Below are 21,465 nucleotides of genomic sequence, written 5' to 3' on the forward strand. Positions count from 1 at the left end.
AGTCTCTAACCATAAACTCAACCCAGGAATCAGCTTTTTCAGAGATTCTGGTGGTAGGTCCTATTATCTAACTTCAAGTCCCTGCTCTGCCATTTAGTAGTAAATCACATAATTCTGTCATGTTTCTGTTTCCTCATCTGTAAAATGGATATAACAGTACTTACCTCATACGTTGTTCTGAAGAATAAGCCCTTAATCTCTGTAAAATGTTTACAACAGTACTTAGTGAGTTATTTGTAAATGTATACAAACATAATGATGATATTGTTGTCATAAGTTTTACCAGACTGGCCCAAAGTCCAAAGAACATATTATTCAAGCAGTGTGATTCCATGTTAAACATGAATCAAATTTAGCCAAAGGAGCAAGTTTGGACAAGATGCCTAAAGCACAGAGGTTTTTCATAATGTTAGAATTGATAAGTGCTGTAATGTATCTCAAAATATTAAGTAATAAGTAGGTTTGCAGTGGTGTGCTAAAGCCAGCTCACAGACATGCAGGAACCAATTGTTAGTTGACATGCTGATAGCTTCAAACAAGTCAGTGAAAGTATTTACATTATGGAAATCAGGAACTTTTTACCTCACAAAGATGGTTGTTAAAAATTTACCTGCTCACCACTGGATTTGGGATGTCTGAGGGTATGAGGCATTTGGTTGGCGGAATCATGCTACTACATCCTTTTGCACTCTTGGCTTGGGTGTGTGTCTTTTCATTTCATCAGCTGTCCTAAATTCTGGAAGAAACCTGTCAGGGTAAACTGTGTATTCTGTCTTTGACTCAAAAAAATTATAGGAATGCTGACCCCAGTTACACATGATCTCTATCAGCCTAATACCTAAACAGGAAATGCTTTAAAGTATCCTGAGTTCCAGCTCAACCTTCTTTTTAGCTATGTGATGAAGGCAAACTTTAGCCGTAATGACTCTCAATGTTAACATTAAAAAAAAAAAAGGTAGATGTAGAGAAGCTGGCACAGATAAAACCCCAATGAATGTTTTTGTATTCCTTTTTTAAAATGGCATTTGCAAACATTCAGTCAATGTGTGAAGTTTGTATCTATCACAGAATACACAAAGAAAATCACCTCTGCTGCTTTGCCTGGGAGAACTCAAGCCAAGCTTCCCTCTACCAAATCTCACTTCTAGAGACAGAGGCCTGCAATTGTTCTTATCAAAAAGTTTATGTTGAAGGATATTCTTTAAAAATGTGATTTATCTCTTTAGAGTCATTTTGAATATGGGGAAAATAAGAAGAGATTCTCTTTCCCCTCTAAGATTAAGATCCGCTGCTAGCCAGTGGTTAGGTGTTTTTGAGAACCACGGCCCTCAGTTTTTGACAGTGAGGTCTATCTACTTTAAGACTCTTGTTACCACCCTGATTAATAACAACTTTTTCTGAGGACTTCATCTATTCTAGGCATTGCTTTGAGCATTGCTTGCATTAATCCTCATGCCAACTCTATGAAGTAGGGTTATCAGCCCATTTTACAAAGCAGAACACTGACTCATAGAGGGGTTAAGTGATTTTTAAATAAGCTTTGGAGCTAGAATTCTGAATATGAGTAATCTGACTTCATATCTCGCTTTTGGCTACATTGTTCACTTCACACACTTCTAGTCAACTGACATTTAATGCCAAATGTATACAGAAGACTATAGTATATAAAGACAATGTGAAAAATGGCAAGAAAATTTTGTTTTAAAGAAGGCGGCCTGGCGCGGTGGCTCATGCCTGTAATCCCAGCACTTCGGGAGGCTGAGGCGGGCGGATCACCTGAGATCAGGAGTTCGAGACCAGCTTGGCCAACAAGGCAAAACCCCATCTCTACTAAAAATATAAAAATTACCTGGGCGTGGTGGCCCATGCATGTAATCCTAGCTACTCGGGAGGCTGAGGCAGGAGAATCGCTTGAACCTGGGAGGCAGAGGTTGCAGTGAGCTGAGATTGTGCCACTGTACTCCAGTCTGGGCAACAAGAGCGAAAGTCTGACTCAGAAAAAAAAAAGCTAATATTGTGACTTTGGTAGTGGGAGAGTGGGGAAAGCCATGGATTTAATTTTTTGCCGAATGATTTTCTAAAATGTCCTCCTCCTCCCTCTTTCCAGGTGGCAGATATCTACCTAGCATCTCAGTACACATCCTATGCCATAAGTGGTCCCACGGTACAAGGTGGCCTCCCTGTTTTTCGCTGGAACCGTTTCAACAAAACTGTACATCAGGGCATGCCAGAGGTCTACAACTTTGATTTTATTACCATGAAACCAATTTTGAAACTTGATATAAAATGAAGGAGGGAGATGACAGACTAGAAGGCTGTAAATAAGATACCAAAGGCACTATTTTAGCTATGTTTTCCCATCAGAATTATGCAATAAAATATATTAAATTCATTTGTCACTTTCATTTCCCACTGACTTTGTTGTTTTTACAGCAAGCACTCACTATAAGGTAGAGCACTAGAAGAAATGTTACATATAAATACACTAAGCTTCAGCATACATGCTAATACACAAGAGGGTATGGAAGAAACTGCTCCTTCATTCACCAGAATTCATATTCTCCTTTCACGCCTGCTCACATCACACAGACCACATCTCCCAGTGTCCCTCAGATAGTTGTGCCACATGACAATTCTGGCCATTGGAACCTGAGACGAGTGCCACTTCCAGGCCTGGCCCATAAGAATCTGTACTCCTCCTAAGCTCTTCCCCTTTCCCTGGATGAATATGCCTAATGACAAAACCCTAGGGGATGCTAGAGCTTCGTTTTCAAAGGAACCTCTAGTAGTAGTTGGTGATTGTAGTTAGTGATTTTTCTGGTCATTAACAGGCATAAGTTGAGTCTTTTTGTGGTGTAGGTTAGGCATACAATATAGCAAAGCTTACTGTTGCCTCCTATAAGCTAAAAGCACCTATACAATCTGGCAGCAACCCTGCATAGCAACTTTCTTTCGAAACTGGAGAGTTACATGTGATCTGAGTGCCATGGAATTGCCAAGTAGGTTAAATAAGCCATACCATACAGTATGTAATGGGTGATTATAAACAAGGTGGAAGATTCTTAAAAAAGAAAGAAAGAAAAAAAGCCACAAGGGTGCATAACGGGAAGTAATCAGAGTACTCAGAATGTTAAAAACCCAGTAGTTTATTTCAAAGTATAAATTTCAGGCTTGCTGGACAAAACCCCACTACAGGTAACACTTATACAGACACCACTCTACTGTACATTTAAAAAAGAAAAACACACACGCACACGCACACACACACAAACCTTCAAAACCCTAATAAAAATAGGGCCACTTGCTGGAGCCCAGTTTGTATTAGACATTAGGAAGGTCTTACTTACATTGTCTTATTATTTACACTTTCAATTGCAATAAAGAAAAATTAGGATGCAAGTTTCTTACAAAGGATTTTTATATTTAATTTTGAAATGGCTGATAAAATACTAAAGCCAGAATCCCCAAAAGGTGTTTGATTGCCCAGTTACCTTATTTACAAAACAAAACAAAATAAAAACAGACAAAAACAAAAACTTCAAAAAAATAATAAAAACGGCATTTAAATATGGGTACTTAGCTGACTCTACAAATAAAAAACAAAGAAAAGTTTATTTTAACATGGTAAATTATTTGAAAATGAGAAAACAAAACATGTGTTTGCATTATCCTATTCCTCCCCATTGGCTGGCTCAAGGGGATGAATGAGTTTCAGGAATTAGACAAGTCTGCCACACTAACAAACGTTTCATGAGAATTGCTGATTTTTGTGTGTGTCACAAAAGTTAAAAAAATAATAATAAAAAAAGGGCATTTGCCCAGTAAAAATAGTAAGGAAGGTAGAATCACACATCGGTTTTAGACAGTTATTTGATATTGCAAATACTGGGACTTGATTTTTCTGGAAATTAGAATAAAACAGGCCAACCACAGGTCAGTGATAAAACAACAAAATCTTAGGATGTTGAGGATACTGAATTGGCCCAAGAAGTAAAGTCAAGGAGAACATTTGGAAGGAAGGTCATTGCAGTACCTTAACTGTGCTAAGATCACAGTGTAAAAAAGTGAGAGATGAGGATACCACAGGCATTACTTTGTTGACCTTGTACAGTACTGGAAAGTTCATGAAACAAGATAAATGAATACCATGCAGTATTAACCCTAACCTTGTTGCATAAATGGTAATTTGGAGAATATTTAAAGCAAGAGAGCAAACAACAAAAACTAAGTTAACACTTACCCGATGCAGTAAGGGAACTGTAAGATACAGCCTGCTTAAGGAGGTCTGCAGACAGATGCACCTAAGATTTAAGCTGTTTTAGGTCACTTTTTTCAAAATATTTATTATCTGGCAATGGGGATGGGAGTGGGGAACACCTCTCTGTGAGGCAAATAACATCTTAACAAATACCGACTTTACAAGGAAGAAAGCTCTCCACTTCTCTCATAAACTTATATACTATCCTAAACACTATGCAGTATTCTGCATATTTTTAAAAAATGAGTCCAGAGAAACAGAAGTATATAGTTACCTCATAAAGTTAACTGTTAGCAACAGATGTCTTTGTATGTGATTTATAAATTTCTTGGCAAGAACAAGATTTTTAGAAGAGGCTTACTCACACTTAAGACAGAGTGAAAATTACTCTCACAGAATGCAAAGTATAGAATAATAAACATCACCGTTACCTTTAAATGCCATACAAACATCCTACATTGCAGGTTGCAGTATCAGGTTTCCAGAATTTCCAGTAAGGCAATACCTACACAAATATTGCCAGGCTAAAAATGTAGCAAACTTGCATTCCCAAAATGGGAGAATCTAGCTTATTTGTAATACTTTGTGAAAAGATACTATGAAACTAAAAAGGTAACCGTGGAGTGGAAACTGCTACTAGAAAGTCTGTTATCAGCAGCTACTTCTACTTAAGTCCTCCATTCTCTCTCCCAGAAGAAACAAACCAAAAAAAAGCATCTATCAATATTAAAACCTGCCTCAATAAAAGCCTAGTGTTCTAACTTAGCACCTCTAGTAAATCTAATATAGCTGCTGCCCCTAGTGCCATGGTAGGCTAATTTGAGGACACCATCTTATAATAAATATACTTTTCCCCTAAATAATTGCGATTTCTCCCTGTAGCTTCCTTCCAACTGAAATAAAATATTTTAAGTAATTATTTTACTCTAGTAAATCTATTTTTAGAATTCCTATTTGAGAATTTGTTTTCCATTGAGAGAAAACATAATATAGGCTAGGATAATGAATTTTTTTTTTTTATTCTACTGGGCTTTCTTCATCTGATTATATAATGCTATGAAAGCTTTTTTTAAAAAAGATTAGTAAATATAAATAAAAATGTTCATCAAGAGAACCTTTTGTAGGTTAGGTAAGAAAATTGTTACCACGTGACCATAAAAACACCCAATGAAGAACAATTTGAACATGGGCCTTCAATTTTGTAGACAGGAATAATCTTGAACACATAATCAACATTGCAACCACTGCAGGTCAAAACAGATACATGCAGATACAGACAGGTGTTCATATACATCTAGAAGATCATCAGCTCCTTCTTTTTGAAATTTCCATTGCCATAACACTGGCAACTTCTTTACCATCATCATTAGTCCTAGAATGAGTGATATCTACATAGTTGGTTGGCAAATTTGATTTATAGCATACTCCTTTGTGGTCTCATTTTCTGAGAGTGAAAGGTGGTTTGGAGAATTAATTTTTTGGCAGTCTATAGGCTTTCTTCATCATGAATCAAATCTCACACCTCAGATGATAGTATACTGACCAGTCAAAAGTCTCTAAAAAGAGAGTTTTCTTTACAACTAGAATATTTCCTATTATAAGCCATCAAAGTTGCAAACAAAATAACATTGATAAAAGAGAGAGCTCCCTCCTGTAATTCTAGGGAAAATGAATATTTTGAGAAGGTACAAATATGAATTCAAATATTGTAAAGGAAGAGGACTTGTAAGTTATTTCACAAACTCCATAAATTCCTTTCAAAATATTCTCAACCACATTCTCACTCCTAAAACTCAACTCAGCCCTCCAGTCCTAAACTATCTACACTCAAAACACCTACCTGACACCAGTACAGCTGGCCCTCATATTAAAAATCCATGACCTAAGCTGAATTTTAATAACTTTGAAGAGGAACGGAGAGATACACAGGAGGTTATATCTAATTGTTACATAAAATGACCTCAAAGGATATACTTTAAATTCTTTTTTTTTGAGACAGAGTTTCGCTCTTGTCTCCCAGGATGGAGTGCAATGGCGCAATCTCAGCTTACTGCAACCTCCGCCTCCCGAGTTCAAGCGATTCTCCAGCCTTGCCTCCTGAGTAGCTGGGATTACAGGCATGCACCAACATGCCCAGCTAATTTTGGGATATACTTTAAATTCTATCCAAAGCTAACAATGGATACATCAGACTCAACTTAGCACCATCAAAACAAAGTTAAAAGGTTAAAACAGGAAGGACGATAAGAGAATAAAGAGGAAATGAAGCTTTCCCCTTGATATTTTAGCTCATTCTATATTGCGAATCTTACTATTTGCTTCCTTTGAAAGAATATTAAGGAGTTAGTATTGGGTGATAGCTTTGGGTGATAAACTGAACTAGAATCGTTTTCATAATCTCTAACACAGTGTGCAACACAGATACTAAAACGTGTGAAAAATTGTCTTCCACAATATGGTTTTCTCTTGGTCCACTTTACACAAAGTTAAATAGTGACCAAAAATAAAAGCATCTATAGTTTTAGAAGAAAATAGCACGTCAAATTTTTGGAGTTAAATGTGATGTTGTCACCATGCCCGGCTAAGATGAGACTGTGCATGCACATGTGTGTGTGTGTCCATATACATCCATGTACACACACACACCTTGGTTTAAAAATCGCTTGAGTAGGCTGGGCACGGTGGCTTACAACTGTAATCGCAGCACTCTGGGAGGCCGAGGTGGGTGGATCACCTGAGGTGAGGAGTTCGAGACCAGCCTGGCCAACATGGTGAAACCCCATCTCTACTAAAAATACAAAAATTAGCCTGGCATGGTGACAGGTGCCTGTAATCCCAGCTACTCTGGGGCTGAGACAGGAGAATTGCTTGAACCCAGGAGGCAAAGGCTGCAGTGAGCCAAGATTGTGCCACTGCACTCTAGCCTGGGCAACAAGAGCGAAACTCCATCTTAAAAAAAAAAAAAAAAATTACTTGAGGAGGTGTGCTATATTTGGTAGAGATGAAGGAGAAATCAAGGGTAAAAGGCTGCAAGGGAAGAGTAAGCAACAATGGACATATGGCCATATTTATTTATTTATTTTTGGCCATGTTTATCTTTGTAGTTAATCTTTAAGGCACAAAATAAATGTAAAAGCCAGATTAGGAAAGGGAGGGAGCCACTACAGATCTTTTTTCACCTAATTAACAACTCAGGAGACCAGACAAAAAAAACAACAAATAGATCCTTTCCTGTGTTTGAATTAACCTATTTTAAACTATTTAGCCATTTTGTTTTTTATTTCTTTGGGTTTTGTTTTGATTCTGTTTGAACCACTTAACTAAAATGATACTATAGATCCTTTAAAAGCAGAATCATGCCAGTTACACATCTCAAATCCTTTGATCTACTTACTTCGTACTTTAAGAGGTAAATTTGAGAATAAAAATTGGAGACTCCAATGCAATAACACCTACATAAGGAAAAACACACATAAACACCCACATGTATTCCCCAGCCTCAAAACTAAAGCAAGGTACACATTTACACTTCCAAACCCCAAAGCCTAAACTGTCCAGGAAAAGATTCTAGCTTTGTGGGCTGAGTTTATTTTGCTTCTGGTTATAAACAAATGTAGTGTATACACACATCTGTCCAAGAAATCTTGCACAAGGTGGATTTTACATGGGGTATCATGCACAAGATTAAAAACAAGACCAAAAGGTGGAAATTTTAAAAGAGGAAAATATAAAGGCTCCAAGGTTTAACTGCTCTGGGTAGAAGAGATCACATCTGTTGACTGAGGATCACAGAAAGGCCCAAAACGTCCATAAATATCCTTGGCTCGTACTGCAAAGTAGTATTTGCTACCAGATACAAACTGGGTGAGAGTACATGCCATGGGCAAGGGAAGTGCCTTGACTTCCCCAATCTTTTTCCATTGTGAGGGCACAGTGGCACTGGGTTCCTCATGGTAAGCATAGAGATGGTAGCTATCAACAGTGGCACAGCTTCGATCCACCTCCAGGACACTCCATGACAGTACTATGCCATTTTGACTCTGAACTCGTGCTAACTTCAAGTGTGGCTTCTGAGGCAGAGATGTGCTGGCAGCTTCTGGGGGCAGACGCTGTGGTTGTGGAGCTTCTGGTAAGGGTGCTGGGTGCACAGGGCGTGGGGGCTCCTGAAAAAACAGGTCATACTGATTTATAATGATTGTAAAAAGAACTATTTTAGAATGTTAGAATTAAAACACCTTAGAGAACATACATAGAGGTATCATTTTACATCAAGAATTCTAGGAAATACCAAATACCATATCAAATTTGGCAAGTTCTATTTGGGGTTTTGTAATGAATCATGCCACAAACAATGATGCTGAGGTTATTCCTACTATACTTCCTAGACCTAAAATAGTTTGAGTTTTTCTTAGGAAATAAAAAGCCCCTGCTGACAGAACATCATTTTGAGGAACATGGAAATAATGATCTACTTCTAACAAAATAATTTATGATTGAATTATCCATGTTACAGATTATCATTTCAGTATGATGTAACATTTTTAAATATCATATATGGCAACCAAGATCATATAAAATTGGAGAATACAACTATACTTTCATTTTTAAGTTATTTTGCAATATAAGACAGTAGCATATTCTTATAAATAAGCACATTAACACTAAATGTGTACTATATTCTTGGCCAATTTACAAGAAAAAGGTGATATTTAAACTGAACTGTGAACGAGGATCCAGAGATGCAGAAATAATCATGTACCTTTCAGCCAAAAATAAAGCATGAGCAAAGGCATGTGGACAGGAAAGTGAGGGGACGTATGGACAAGAACAAGTATTAACTTTTTCTTGGACATACGGTACATGAAGAAAAATCTGGAAAGGTAGGTTAAGGCCAGATGATGAAAAAACATGACTCTAACTTTAGGAAGTCCTACTGACTTTTCTAACACTGGAACATCATCATCATTATAATGATATTTCATACCAGTCAAACACTGACAAAATTGTGTCACAGGATAATGTAACATTGTTTTGGAGGCTAAATCTAAGGAGAAATCTTTGGTTATCTCTGTTACCTCTTAACTAATGAATTCCCAATATCATTGGATTCTTTAAAACAATTAATTGATGACAATGTAGCAGTTAGACGTGGCATAGTTTAGAACGAAAGAGTAAAATTAACACATGGAAAAATGAAAAATGTCCTTTTTAATTTAACTATGAATTAGAAATGGTCTATATTTCACTTCATATACCCCAACTGTGGACCTGTTTTTGTACACTGTACACCACAAGCAAACTCAATGATCTAAATGATCATCATCCCTAGGAACATTTGTTCATAATGGTAAGATCAATTTTTAGAAATAAACTTCTGAAAAAGCAGAAAGACCTAACACTTCCCTTGGATATAACCACTTTAAAGAAAAATGCCGACTACAATAATATTTTATACTTTTACAGTTGAGAATTTTGCAAAACCAAGCATCAACACTTACAGTATGCACTTGTGGTGGTCGGTGATGCACTGTGAGCTGAGGTCCTGTTGATCCCAGGGTTAGTCCATTGTTTACAACATATGTGGTTGTTTGAGGCACTCGAACTGTAACACCTACAAACAAACAAAACAATTACAGGATAAAATGATAATTCTATTGTAAATTTGGTGGAAAACTGATTAAATATTTGAAGGCAGTGAAACAGTGTTTTCAAGATTCGAAAGGAAAGATATTTCTAACCGAGAGGTCCTGTTCGTATTCAGCCAAGCTATCAACCAGCCTGTGGATAAAAAAACTTTCTTACATGCAAGCACTAAAAAAAAATTCTAACTACCACAAACTCTTTCTCAAATAGTCAATGGAGAATATGTGCCACTAATATGTGAGAAAATAAAGAGAAAAACATGAGACACAGGTAACAGGAGGTCCAGCACAGGGAGGAATAAATGGATCGTTACCAGGAGAACTATGAACGAAAATCCTACAACACTGGTTGTGTACCACATGTAAAAGGCAAATGGCCATAATGGAACAGTGTGACTCAAAAGACAGACAAACTGGGAGTATCCTCATAAAAATCTCTGCAGTCTCATCTTTTCAACCAGGACAGAAAGCCAGAATAAGTCATCCTTGCCATGTATTAATGAAGTTCCTCTCATTTTCTCCATGCCCAGCTCCTTGGTTGAGGATACTCATTTCACTGCACAGAAAACTGCTGTGACATACACGAGGGAAACAAAAATAGAAAATTTAGAGCCACCTACTGCCCTAATCATACTTCTGCCATTTATTCGGTACCTGGCCCATGCTGTAGTTCGGCCTGGTTCCTGGACTATAGTGAGCCAAGTTTCCCAGAACTCATTTCTAACCTTGTTGATTAATTTTCCCAGACAACGCTCTTGTAAACTTGAGAGAGTTGAGGCCAAACTATGATCCGGGGACTCCAATCAGTTTATTTTCTAATGACAGCATTACTGTGTTTCTCTAAACAGCTATATTTTCCCTTGCTATCACATTTTGCAAAACTACAGCATATGTGTGATGGTTAATACTGAGTGTCAACTTGATTAGATTGAAGGACACAAAGTATTAACCCTGGGTGGGTCTATGAGGATGTTGCCAAAAGAGATTAACATTTGAGTCAGTGGACTGGGGAAGGCAGATCCACCCTTCATCTGGTGGGCACAATCTAATCAGCTGCCAGAAAATATAAAGCAGGCAGAAAAACGTGAAAAGGAGAGACAGGCTTAGCCTTAGCCTCCCAGCCTGCCTCTTTTTCCTGTGCTGGACGCTTCCTGCCCTGGAACATTGGCCTCCAAGTTCTTCAGTTTTGGGACTCAGACTGGCTTCCTTGTCCCTCAGCTTGCAGACAGCCTATTGTGGGATCTTGTTTGTTTGTTTGTTTGTTTTTGAGACAGAGTCTGGCTCTGTTGCCCAGGCTGGAGTGCAGTGGCATGATCTTGGCTCACTGCAACCTCTGCCTCCTGGGCTCAAGGGATTCTCCTGCCTCAGCCTCCCGAGTAGGTGAGATTACAGGCTTGTGCTACCACGCCCAGCCAATTTTTGTATTTTTGGTAGGGATGAGGTTTCATGATGTTGGCCAGGCTCATCTCAAACTCCTGACCTCAAGTGATCTGCCTGCCTTGGCCTCCCATACTGCCGGGATTACAGGCGTGAGCTACCATGCCCAGTCTATTGTGGGAACTTCTGATTATGTAAATTAATACTTAATAAACTCTCCTTTATATATATAAACATTTACTATATATAAAGTCTGTATTTTACATATATTTAATATTTATATATAATTAAAAGATATACTGTATATATAAAGTAGTAGGATATAAAGTATATATACTATTAGTTTATATGTAGTATATATTTTATGTATATACCCTATTAAATACATACATAATATATAAAATATATATATCCTATTAGCTTATATATAGTATATACTATATGAATACTATATATAGGATACATATACGTGTGTATATATACATACACACACACACACACACACACATATTCCATTAGCTCTGTCCCTCTAGAGAACCCTAATCCAGATTTTGGTACCAGGAGTGGGGTCCAGAGGAACAGAATATTAAGGATGGAGTTCTTTCATTGGTTTGGGGGTTTCTGAAGTTGGCTGCTTAATGTGATTAGACCCACAAATGTTAAAAACTCTATTTCTAATAGTATAGAGAACACTGATAGTCCCTGGTGTGAACTGTTTAGAGACTTACGCAAAATAAATGCATTTGACACTCCTGATTCACTGCTTGTGGGAAGCAAGGAGTTTAGTGACTCTATACATAATACCTTGGACCACATGTGGAGAACCAAGGAACATAATGAAGCTGGTCAGTTGCTCCTAAGTGCAGTGGACAAAGTGATGAAAGAAAATGATGAACTCAAGGATTCTGTCTCTCAGCTTCAGAAGATGCTGAGGCTCAAAACTGCTAAGATTGCCCTTAATGAGAGTCTTATCTCCTGTAGAGAAAGAGCTGAAGTTGTGGAAAAACAGACACAAGCTCTTATCATGCGAGTGTCTGAACTGCAATGAAAGATACATGCACAGCCTTGCCAGGTGTCTACTGTTAAAGTGAGGGCATTGACTGGAAAAGAATAGGACCATGAAACTTGGAATGGGGGTGTGTGGAAGCACCCTGATGAAGCTAGGGACACTGAGTTTGTAAATTCTGATGAAGCTTTTTTGCCAGAAAGAACAGCTTCCCCATCCCCAGTAGTGGCAACATCCACTCCCTGACCCACACTGCCATCAGCCTTTCCAACTTTGTCTGAGGAAATAAAGCCTGTGATATGTGAGGCAAGAGTGATGGCTTCCCCTGAGGCGGCTGCCAGGCAAGACAATGTTGATTCTTCTCAGGAGCCACTCCAAACACCTCTCTTTGCTTCTAGACTATAACTACACTAAAGTACTGGTGGGCCCCTAGAAGTGAGGTTGAAAGTGTGACCTATGAGGAGGCAGGCTACACTCAAAGAGAACTGTTTTGAGTTCTTTAATTCAAATATACAGAAATCTGGAGAACAGGCATAGGGATGGATATTAAGGGTATGAGATTATGATGGAAGGAACAAAGTTGGATCAGGCTGAATTTCTTGATTTGGGCCCACTAAGTAGGGACTCTGCATTTAATGTTGCAGCTCAGGGAGTTAAAAAAGGTTCTAGTAGGTTATTTGCTTGGTTAGTTGAAATAAGGATTAAAAGATGGCACACTGTGAGTGAGCTGGAAATGACTGATCTCCGTTGGTTAATGTAGAGGAAGGGATCCAAAGAGAAGATTGGGATGGTAGAGTGAATCAGTCACTTTAGAGCTAGTCATCCCAGCTGGGAGGGTCCAGAAGATATACCCTTGACCAATGCCTTGCAAAACAGATTTGCGAGGGCGGCACCTGTATCTTTGAAGAGTCCTCTAATTGCTCGACTCTATATGTCAGATCTAACAGTGGGAACCACAGTCACTCAACTACAAAATTTAAATATAATGGAAATAACTGGATCCTAAGTTGGCAGGGGCCAAGTGGTGGCACTCAACTTTCAAAGGCAACATGGGCATAGCTACCATAATGGACAGCAGAGGCAAAGTGGCAATCAGAAGAGTCTGACTTGTATAGATCTCTGGCATTGGCTAATGAATCACAGTGTTCCTAGAGATGAAACTGATAGGAAGCCTACTGCATTCCTACTTAATTTATACAACCAGAAAGCTTCTAGGTCAAATAGACAAAAGACTAAATTGAATAATAAAAACAGAATGATGACCCCTCAATCAATTTCCAGACTTGAGCCAGTTTACAGACCAAGAACCCCTTGAATGAAGGGGAGGCCTGGTCCCCTTGAGGAAAGACCCCACTACATTCCTGACAATTTATGCAGTGAATCTTTCTCTCATCCTTCCCCAAGGAGATCTCTGGCCTTTTACCAGGGTAACTGTGCATTGGGGAAAGGGAAACGATCAGACATTTCAGGGACTACTAGACACTGGTTCTGAGCTGACACTGATTCCAGGAGACCCAAAGCATCATTGTGGTCCTCCAGTTAAAGTACAGGCTTATGGAGGTCAGATAATTAATGGAATTTTATCTCAGGTCTGACTTATAGGGGGTCCAGTGGATTCCTGGATTCATCCTGTGGTCATTTCCCCAGTGCCAAAATGCATAATTGGCACTGACATACTTAGCAGCTGGCAGAACCACCACACTGGCTCCTTGACTAGTAGGGTGAGGGCTACTATGGTGGAAAAGGTCAAACAAAAGCCATTAGAGCTGCCTCTAAAAAGTAGTAAATCAAAAACTTTATCCCATCCCTGGAGGTACTGAGGAGATTAGTGCCACCATCAAGGACTTGAAAGATGCAGTGGTGGTGCTTGCCACCATGTCCCCATTCAATTCTCCCATGTGGCCTAGGCAGAAGACAGATGGATCTTAGAGAATGGCAGTGGATTACTGTAAGCTTAATCAAGTGGTGACTCTTAATTGCAGCTGCTGTACCAGATGTGGTTTTATTCCTTGAGAAAATTAACACATCTCCTAGTACCTGGTGTGCAGCCATTGACTTGGCAAATCCTTTTTCTCCATTTCTGTCCATAAGGCCCATCAGAAGCAATTTGCCTTCAGTGGGCAAAGACAGCAATACACCTTTACTGTCTTACCTCAGGGGTGTATCAACTCTCCAGCTTTGTGTCATAATCTTATTCAGAGAGACCTTGATCGTTTTTGCTCCTGCAAGATACCACACTGCTCCATTACATTGATGACATTATTCTGATTGGATCAAGTGAGCAAGAAGTAGCAAAAACACTGGACTTATTGATGAGACATTTGTGTGCCAGAGGATGGGAAATAAATCCAACTAAATTCAGGGATCTTCTACCTCAGTAAAATTTCTAGGGTCCAGTGGTGTGGGGCCTTCTAAGGTGAAAGACTAGTTGCTGCATTTGGCCCTTCCTACAACCAAGAAAGAGGCACAACATCTAGTGGACCAATTTAGACTTTGGAGACAACACATTCCTCATTTGGGTGTGTTACTCCAGCCCATTTATCAAGTGACCTGAAAGGCTGCCAGTTTTGAGTGCGGTCCAGAACAGGAGAAGGCTCTGCAACAGGTCCATGCTACTGGGCAAGCTGTTCTGCCACTTGGACCATATGATCCAGCAGATTCAATGGTGCTTGAGGTGTGAGGGGCAGAAAGGGATGCTGTCAGAGCCTTTGGCAGGACCCCATACGTGAATCACAGTGGAGGCCTCCAGGATTTTGGAGCAAAGCCTTGTCATCTTTTGTAGGTAACTACTCTCCTTTTGAGAGACAGCTCTTGGCCTGTTAACTGGGCTTTGGTGGAAACTGAATATTTGACTACGGGTCATCAAGTCACCATGTGACTTGAGATGACTATCATGAACTGGATGCTTTCTGACCCATTTAGCCATAAAGTGGGTCATGCACAGCAGCATTCCATCATCAAATGGAAGTGGTATATATGTGATTGGGTTCAAGCAGGTGCTGAAGGCACAAGTAATTTACATGAGGAAGTGGCTCAAATGTCCGTGTCTCCCCTCTGACACCCTGCCTTGTCTTCCCCAGCCTGCACCAAAGGCCTCATGGGGAGTCCCTATGATCACTTGACAGTGGAAGATTAAGACTAGGGCCTGGTTCACAGATGGTTCTGCACCATATGCAGGCACCACCGGCAAGTGCACAGCTGCAGCACTACAGTCCCTTTCTAGGACATCCCCGAAGAACAGCAGTGAAGGAACACCTTCTCAGTGGGCAGAACTTGGAGCAGTGCACCAGGCTGTGCGCTTTGCTTAGAAAGAGAAATGGCTAGATGTGTGATTATATAGATTCATCAGCTGTAGCCAATGGTTTGGCTGGATGGTCAGGGACTTGGAAGAAGCATGATTACAAAATTGGTGACAAAGAAATTTGGGGAAGAGCTCTGTGCATGGACCTCTTTAAGAGGTCAAAAACTGTGAAGGCATTTGTATCCCCTGTGAATGCTCACCAACGTGTGACCTCAGCAGAGGAGGATATTAATAATCAAGTCGATAGGATGACCCATTCTGTGGACACCACTCGGCCTCTATCCGCAGCCACCCATGTCATCGCCCAATGGGCTCATGAACAAAGTAGCCATGGTGGCAGTGATGGAAGTGATGCCTGGGCTCAGCAACATGGACTTCCACTTACCAAGGCTGACCTGGCTATGGCTACTGCCGAGTACCCAATTTGCCAGCAGAAGAGACCAACACTGAGCCCTCGATCCAGCATGCCATTCCTCGGGGTGATCAGCTAGCTACCTGGTGGCAGGTTAATTATATTGGACCTCTTCCATCATGGAAGGGGAAGAGGACTGTCCTCCCTGGAATAGACATATACTCAAGATATGGGTTTGCCTATGCTGCACACAATGCTTCTGCCAAGACTACTATCCATGGACTCACAGAATGCCACGGTATTCCACACAGCATTGACTCTAACCAAGGCAGTCACTGTACGGCTCAGTAAGTGCAGCAGTGAGCTCATGCTCATGGAATTCACTGGTCTTACCATGTTCCCCATTGTCGTGAAGCAGCTGGATTTACACAACAGTGGAATGGCCTTTTGAAGTCACAATTACAATGCCAACTAGGTGACAACACTTTGCAAGTCTGGGGCAAAATTCTCCAGAAGGCCGTGTATGCTCTGAATCAGCGTCCAATATATGGTGCTGTTTCTCTCATAGCCAGGATTCACAGGTCCAGGAAGCAGGGGGTGGAAGTGGAAGTGGTACCACTCACCTTCACCCCTAGGGATCCACTAGCATAATTTTTGCTTCCTGTTCCTGCGACATTACGTTCTGCTGGCCTAGAGGTCTTAGTTCCACAGGGAGGAATGCTCCCACCAGGAGATTCCATTAAACTGGAACTTAAGATTGCCACCTGGACACTTTGGGATCCTCCTACCTTTAAGTCAGCAGGCTAACAAGGGAGTTAGTGTTGGCTATGGTGACTGTCCCGGACTGCCAAGAAGAAATCAGTCTACTGTTCCACAATGGAGGTAAGGAAGAGTATACATGGAATACAGGAGATCCATTAAGGCGTCTGTTAGTATTACCATGCCCTGTGATTGAGGTCAACAGGAATCTATAACAGCCGAATCTAGGCAGCACTAAAAATGGCCCAGACCCCTCAGGAATGAAGGATTGGGTCACTCCACCAGGAGTAAAACCACTACCAGATGAGGTGTTTGCTGAAGGCAAAGAGAATACAGAATGGGTAGTAGAAAAAGGTAGTCATCAATACCAGCTACTACCATGTGACCACTTGCAGAAATGGGGAATGTAATTGTCATGAGTATTTCCCCCTTCTTTTGCTAAAAACATGTTTGTGCATGTATGCACTTGTACAAACAAAATATTTCCTTTTCCTACATCATGTGACGTAAGATTTATTGACTTCTTATCAACATTTAAGTATTGTTAACTTTATGTAATAGTATTTGGCTTGGGGACTGGTGCGTTTCCGGTTGTACAAAGGATAATTGTATTATGTTAGGCGCAAGTATGGCCTTATTACTCTCTTTATTTGAAGGCTGTGTATGATATTAGGAGATGTATATGGGTTCAAGTTGACAAGGGGTAGACTTGTCATGGTTAATGCTAAATGTCACTTGATTGGATTGAAGGACACAAAGTATTAATCCTGGGTGTGTCTGTGAGGGTGCTGCCAAAAGAGATTAACATTTGAGTCAGTGGGCTAGGGAAGGCAGATCCACCCTTCATCTGATGGGCACAATCTAATCAGCTGCCAGCAAATATAAAGCAGGCAAAAAAACGTGAAATGAAGAGACTGGTCTAGCCTCCCAGCCTACATCTTTCTCCCCTGCTGGATGCTCCCTACCCTGAAACATCGGCCTCCAAGTTCCTCAGTTTTGGGTGTCAGACTGGCTTTCCTTGCTCCTAAGCTTGCAGATAGACTATTGTGGGATCTTGTGATCATGTTAATATTTAATAAACTACTCTTTATATTATAGATATATATAAAATATATATCTATAAATTAACAGGATATGTGTGTGTGTGTGTGTGTGCGTCTTATTAGTTCTGTCCCTTTAGAGAACCCTGACTAATTCAGATTTTGGTACCAGGATTGGGGGTCTAGAAGAACTGAATATTAAGGATGGAGTTCTTTCATTGGTTTTCGGGTTTCTGGAGTTGGCTACTTAATATGATTAGACCCACAAATGCTAAGGACTCTACGTCTAATAGTATAAAGAACACTGATAGTACCTGGCATGAAGTGTTTAGAGAGTTACGCAAAATAAACGCATTTGACACTCTTGAATCACCGCTTGTGAAAGGCAAGGAGTTAGTGACTCTATACACAATACCTTGGACCATATGTGGAGAACCAAGGAACATAATGAAACTGGTTGGTTCCTCCTAAGTTCAGTGGACAAAGTGATAAAAGAAAATGATGAACTCAGGGATTCTGTCTCCTGGCTTCTGAAGCAAATACTGAGCCTGAAATCTGCTAAGATTGCCCTGAGTGAGAGACATTTATCTCCTATAGAAAAAGAACTGAAATTGTAGAAAAACAGACACAAGCTCTTATGCGATTGGCTAACCTACAACAAAAGAGGCATGAACCAGACTCACCAGGTGCCTACAGTTAAAGTGAGGTCATTGATTGGACCAGCTTCCCTACACCCAGTGGGGGCAACATATCCTCCCTGACCCATGCTGCCATCAGTCTTTCCAACTTTGTCTGAGGAAATAAAGCCTGTGATATGTGAGGCAACATTGATGTCCTCCTCTGAGGCAGTTGCCAGGCAAGACAATGTTGATTCTTCTCAGGAGCCACTCCAAACACCTCTCTTTGCTTCTAGACATATAACTACACTAAAGTAGTGGTGGGCCCCTAGAGGTGAGGCTGAAGGTGTGACCTATAAGGAGGTATGCTACACTCAGAGAACTGTTTTGAGTTCTCTAATTTACATAAACAGAAATCTAGAGAACAGGCATGGGGATGGATATTAAGGGTATGAGATTATGGTGAAAGGAACAAAGTTGGATCAGGCTGAATTTCTTGATTTGGGCCCACTAAGTAGGGACTCTGCATTTAATGTTGCAGCTCAGGGAGTTAAAAAAAGGTTCTAATAGATTATTTGCTTGGTTAGTTGAAATAAGGATTAAAAGATGGCACACTATGAGTGAGCTGGAAATGACTGATCTCCCTTGGTTAATATAGAGCAAGGGATCCAAAGACTAAGGAGACTGGGATGGTAGAGTGAATCAGTCACTTTAGAGCTAGTCATCCCAGCTGGGAGGGTCCAGAAGATATACCCTTGACCAATGCCTTGCAAAACAGATTTGCGAGGGCAGTACCTGTATCTTTGAAGAGTCCTCTAATTGCTTGTCTCTGTATGTCAGATCTAACGGTGGGAACTGCAGTCACTCAACTACAAAATTTAAATACAATGGGAATAACTGGATCCTAAGTTGGCAGGGGCCAACTAGCGGCATTCAACTGTCAAAGGCAAGGTGGGCATAGCTACCGTAATGGACAGCAGAGGCAAAGTGGCAGTTAGAAGAGTCCGAGTTGTATAGAGGTCTAGCACTGGCTAATGAATCACAGTGTTCCTAGAGATGAAACTGATAGGAAGCCTACTGCATTCCTACTTAATTTATACAACCAGAAAGCTTCTAGGTCAAATAGACAAAAGACTAAATTGAATAATAAAAACAGAATGATGACCCCTCAATCAATTTCCAGACTTGAGCCAGTTTACAGACCAAGAACCCCTTGAATGAAGGGGAGGCCTGGTCCCCTTGAGGAAAGACCCCACTACATTCCTGACAATTTATGCAGTGAATCTTTCTCTCATCCTTCCCCAAGGAGATCTCTGGCCTTTTACCAGGGTAACTGTGCATTGGGGAAAGGGAAACGATCAGACATTTCAGGGACTACTAGACACTGGTTCTGAGCTGACACTGATTCCAGGAGACCCAAAGCATCATTGTGGTCCTCCAGTTAAAGTACAGGCTTATGGAGGTCAGATAATTAATGGAATTTTATCTCAGGTCTGACTTATAGGGGGTCCAGTGGATTCCTGGATTCATCCTGTGGTCATTTCCCCAGTGCCAAAATGCATAATTGGCACTGACATACTTAGCAGCTGGCAGAACCACCACATTGGCTCCTTGACTAGTAGGGTGAGGGCTACTATGGTGGGAAAGGTCAAACGGAAGCCATTAGAGCTGCCTCTAAAAAACAGTAAATCAAAAACTATATCCCATCCCTGGAGGTACTGAGGAGATTAGTGCCACCATCAAGGACTTGAAAGATGCAGTGGTGGTGCTTGCCACCATGTCCCCATTCAATTCTCCCATGTGGCCTAGGCAGAAGACAGATGGATCTTGGAGAATGGCAGTGGATTACTGTAAGCTTAATCAAGTGGTGACTCTAATTGCAGCTGCTGTACCAGATGTGGCTTCATTCCTTGAGAAAATTAACACATCTCCTAGTACCTGGTGTGCAGCCATTGACTTGGCAAATCCTTTTTCTCCATTTCTGTCCATAAGGCCCACCAGAAGCAATTTGCCTTCAGTGGGCAAAGACTTTACTGTCTTACCTCGGGGGTGTATCAACTCTCCAGCTTTGTGCCACAATCTTATTCAGAGAGACCTTGATCAGTTTTTGCTCCTGCAGGATACCACACTGGTCCGTTACACTGATGACACTATTCTGATTGGATCAAGTAAGCAAGAAGTAGCAAAAACACTGGACTTATTGATGAGACATTTGTGTGCCAGAGGATGGGAAATAAATCCAACTAAATTCAGGGATCTTCTACCTCAGTAAAATTTCTAGGGTCCAGTGGTGTGGGGCCTTCTAAGGTGAAAGACTAGTTGCTGCATTTGGCCCTTCCTACAACCAAGAAAGAGGCACAACATCTAGTGGGCCAATTTAGATTTTGGAGACAACACATTCCTCATTTGGGTGTGTTACTCCAGCCCATTTATCAAGTGACCTGAAAGGCTGCCAGTTTTGAGTGCGGTCCAGAACAGGAGAAGGCTCTGCAACAGGTCCATGCCACTAAGCAAGCTGCTCTGCCACTTGGACCACATGACCCAGCAGATTCAATGGTGCTTGAGGTGTGAGGGGCAGAAAGGGATGCTGTCAGAGCCTTTGGCAGGACCCCATACGTGAATCACAGTGGAGGCCTCCAGGATTTTGGACCAAGGCCCTGCCATCTTTTGTAGGTAACTACTCTCCTTTTGAGAGACAGCTCTTGGCCTGTTAATTGGGCTTTAGTGGAAACTGAACATTTGACTACGGGTCATCAAGTCACCATGTGACTTGAGATGACTATCATGAACTGGGTGCTTTCTGACCCATTTAGCCATAAAGTGGGTCATGCACAGCAGCATTCCATCATCAAATGGAAGTGGTATATACATGATTGGGCTCAAGCAGGTGCCGAAGGCACAAGTAATTTACATGGCGAAGTAGCTCAAATGCCCATATCTCCACTCCTGTCACCCTGCGTTCTCTTCCCCAGCCTGTACTGATGGCCTCACAGAGGGTCCCTGTGATCACTTGACAGCGAACAGATGACTAGGGCCTGGTTCACAGATGGTTCTGCACCATATGCAGGCACCACTGTAAAGTGCACAGCTGCAGCACTACAGCCCCTTTCTAG

At 40.8% G+C, this 21,465-nt stretch overlaps 2 protein-coding genes across 4 annotated transcripts in view; one reads left to right on the plus strand and one right to left on the minus strand.

Moving 5' to 3' along the window:
• Nucleotides 1-2,405, plus strand: part of PLBD1 (phospholipase B domain containing 1) — a 63,715-nt gene extending 61,310 nt beyond the window's left edge. The window contains exon 11 of the mRNA XM_003265529.4: nucleotides 2,108-2,405. Coding sequence (XP_003265577.1) covers nucleotides 2,108-2,290 — 183 coding nt within the window. The 3' untranslated portion in view covers nucleotides 2,291-2,405. The remainder of the gene's footprint in view (nucleotides 1-2,107) is intronic.
• Nucleotides 2,406-3,128: 723 nt separating this feature from the next.
• ATF7IP (activating transcription factor 7 interacting protein) overlaps nucleotides 3,129-21,465 on the minus strand; it is a 138,900-nt gene continuing 120,563 nt past the window's right edge. For all 3 annotated transcript variants that reach the window (XM_030805016.1, XM_030805017.1, XM_030805018.1), the window contains exons 14-15: nucleotides 9,757-9,869; nucleotides 3,129-8,421 (exon numbers count right to left, since the gene is read on the minus strand). In XM_030805016.1, coding sequence (XP_030660876.1) covers nucleotides 8,002-8,421; nucleotides 9,757-9,869 — 533 coding nt within the window. In that variant the 3' untranslated portion in view covers nucleotides 3,129-8,001. The remainder of the gene's footprint in view (nucleotides 8,422-9,756; nucleotides 9,870-21,465) is intronic.

The sequence above is a fragment of the Nomascus leucogenys genome, chromosome 23 (assembly GCF_006542625.1).
Source record: "Nomascus leucogenys isolate Asia chromosome 23, Asia_NLE_v1, whole genome shotgun sequence".
NCBI classification, from domain to species: Eukaryota; Metazoa; Chordata; class Mammalia; order Primates; family Hylobatidae; genus Nomascus; species Nomascus leucogenys.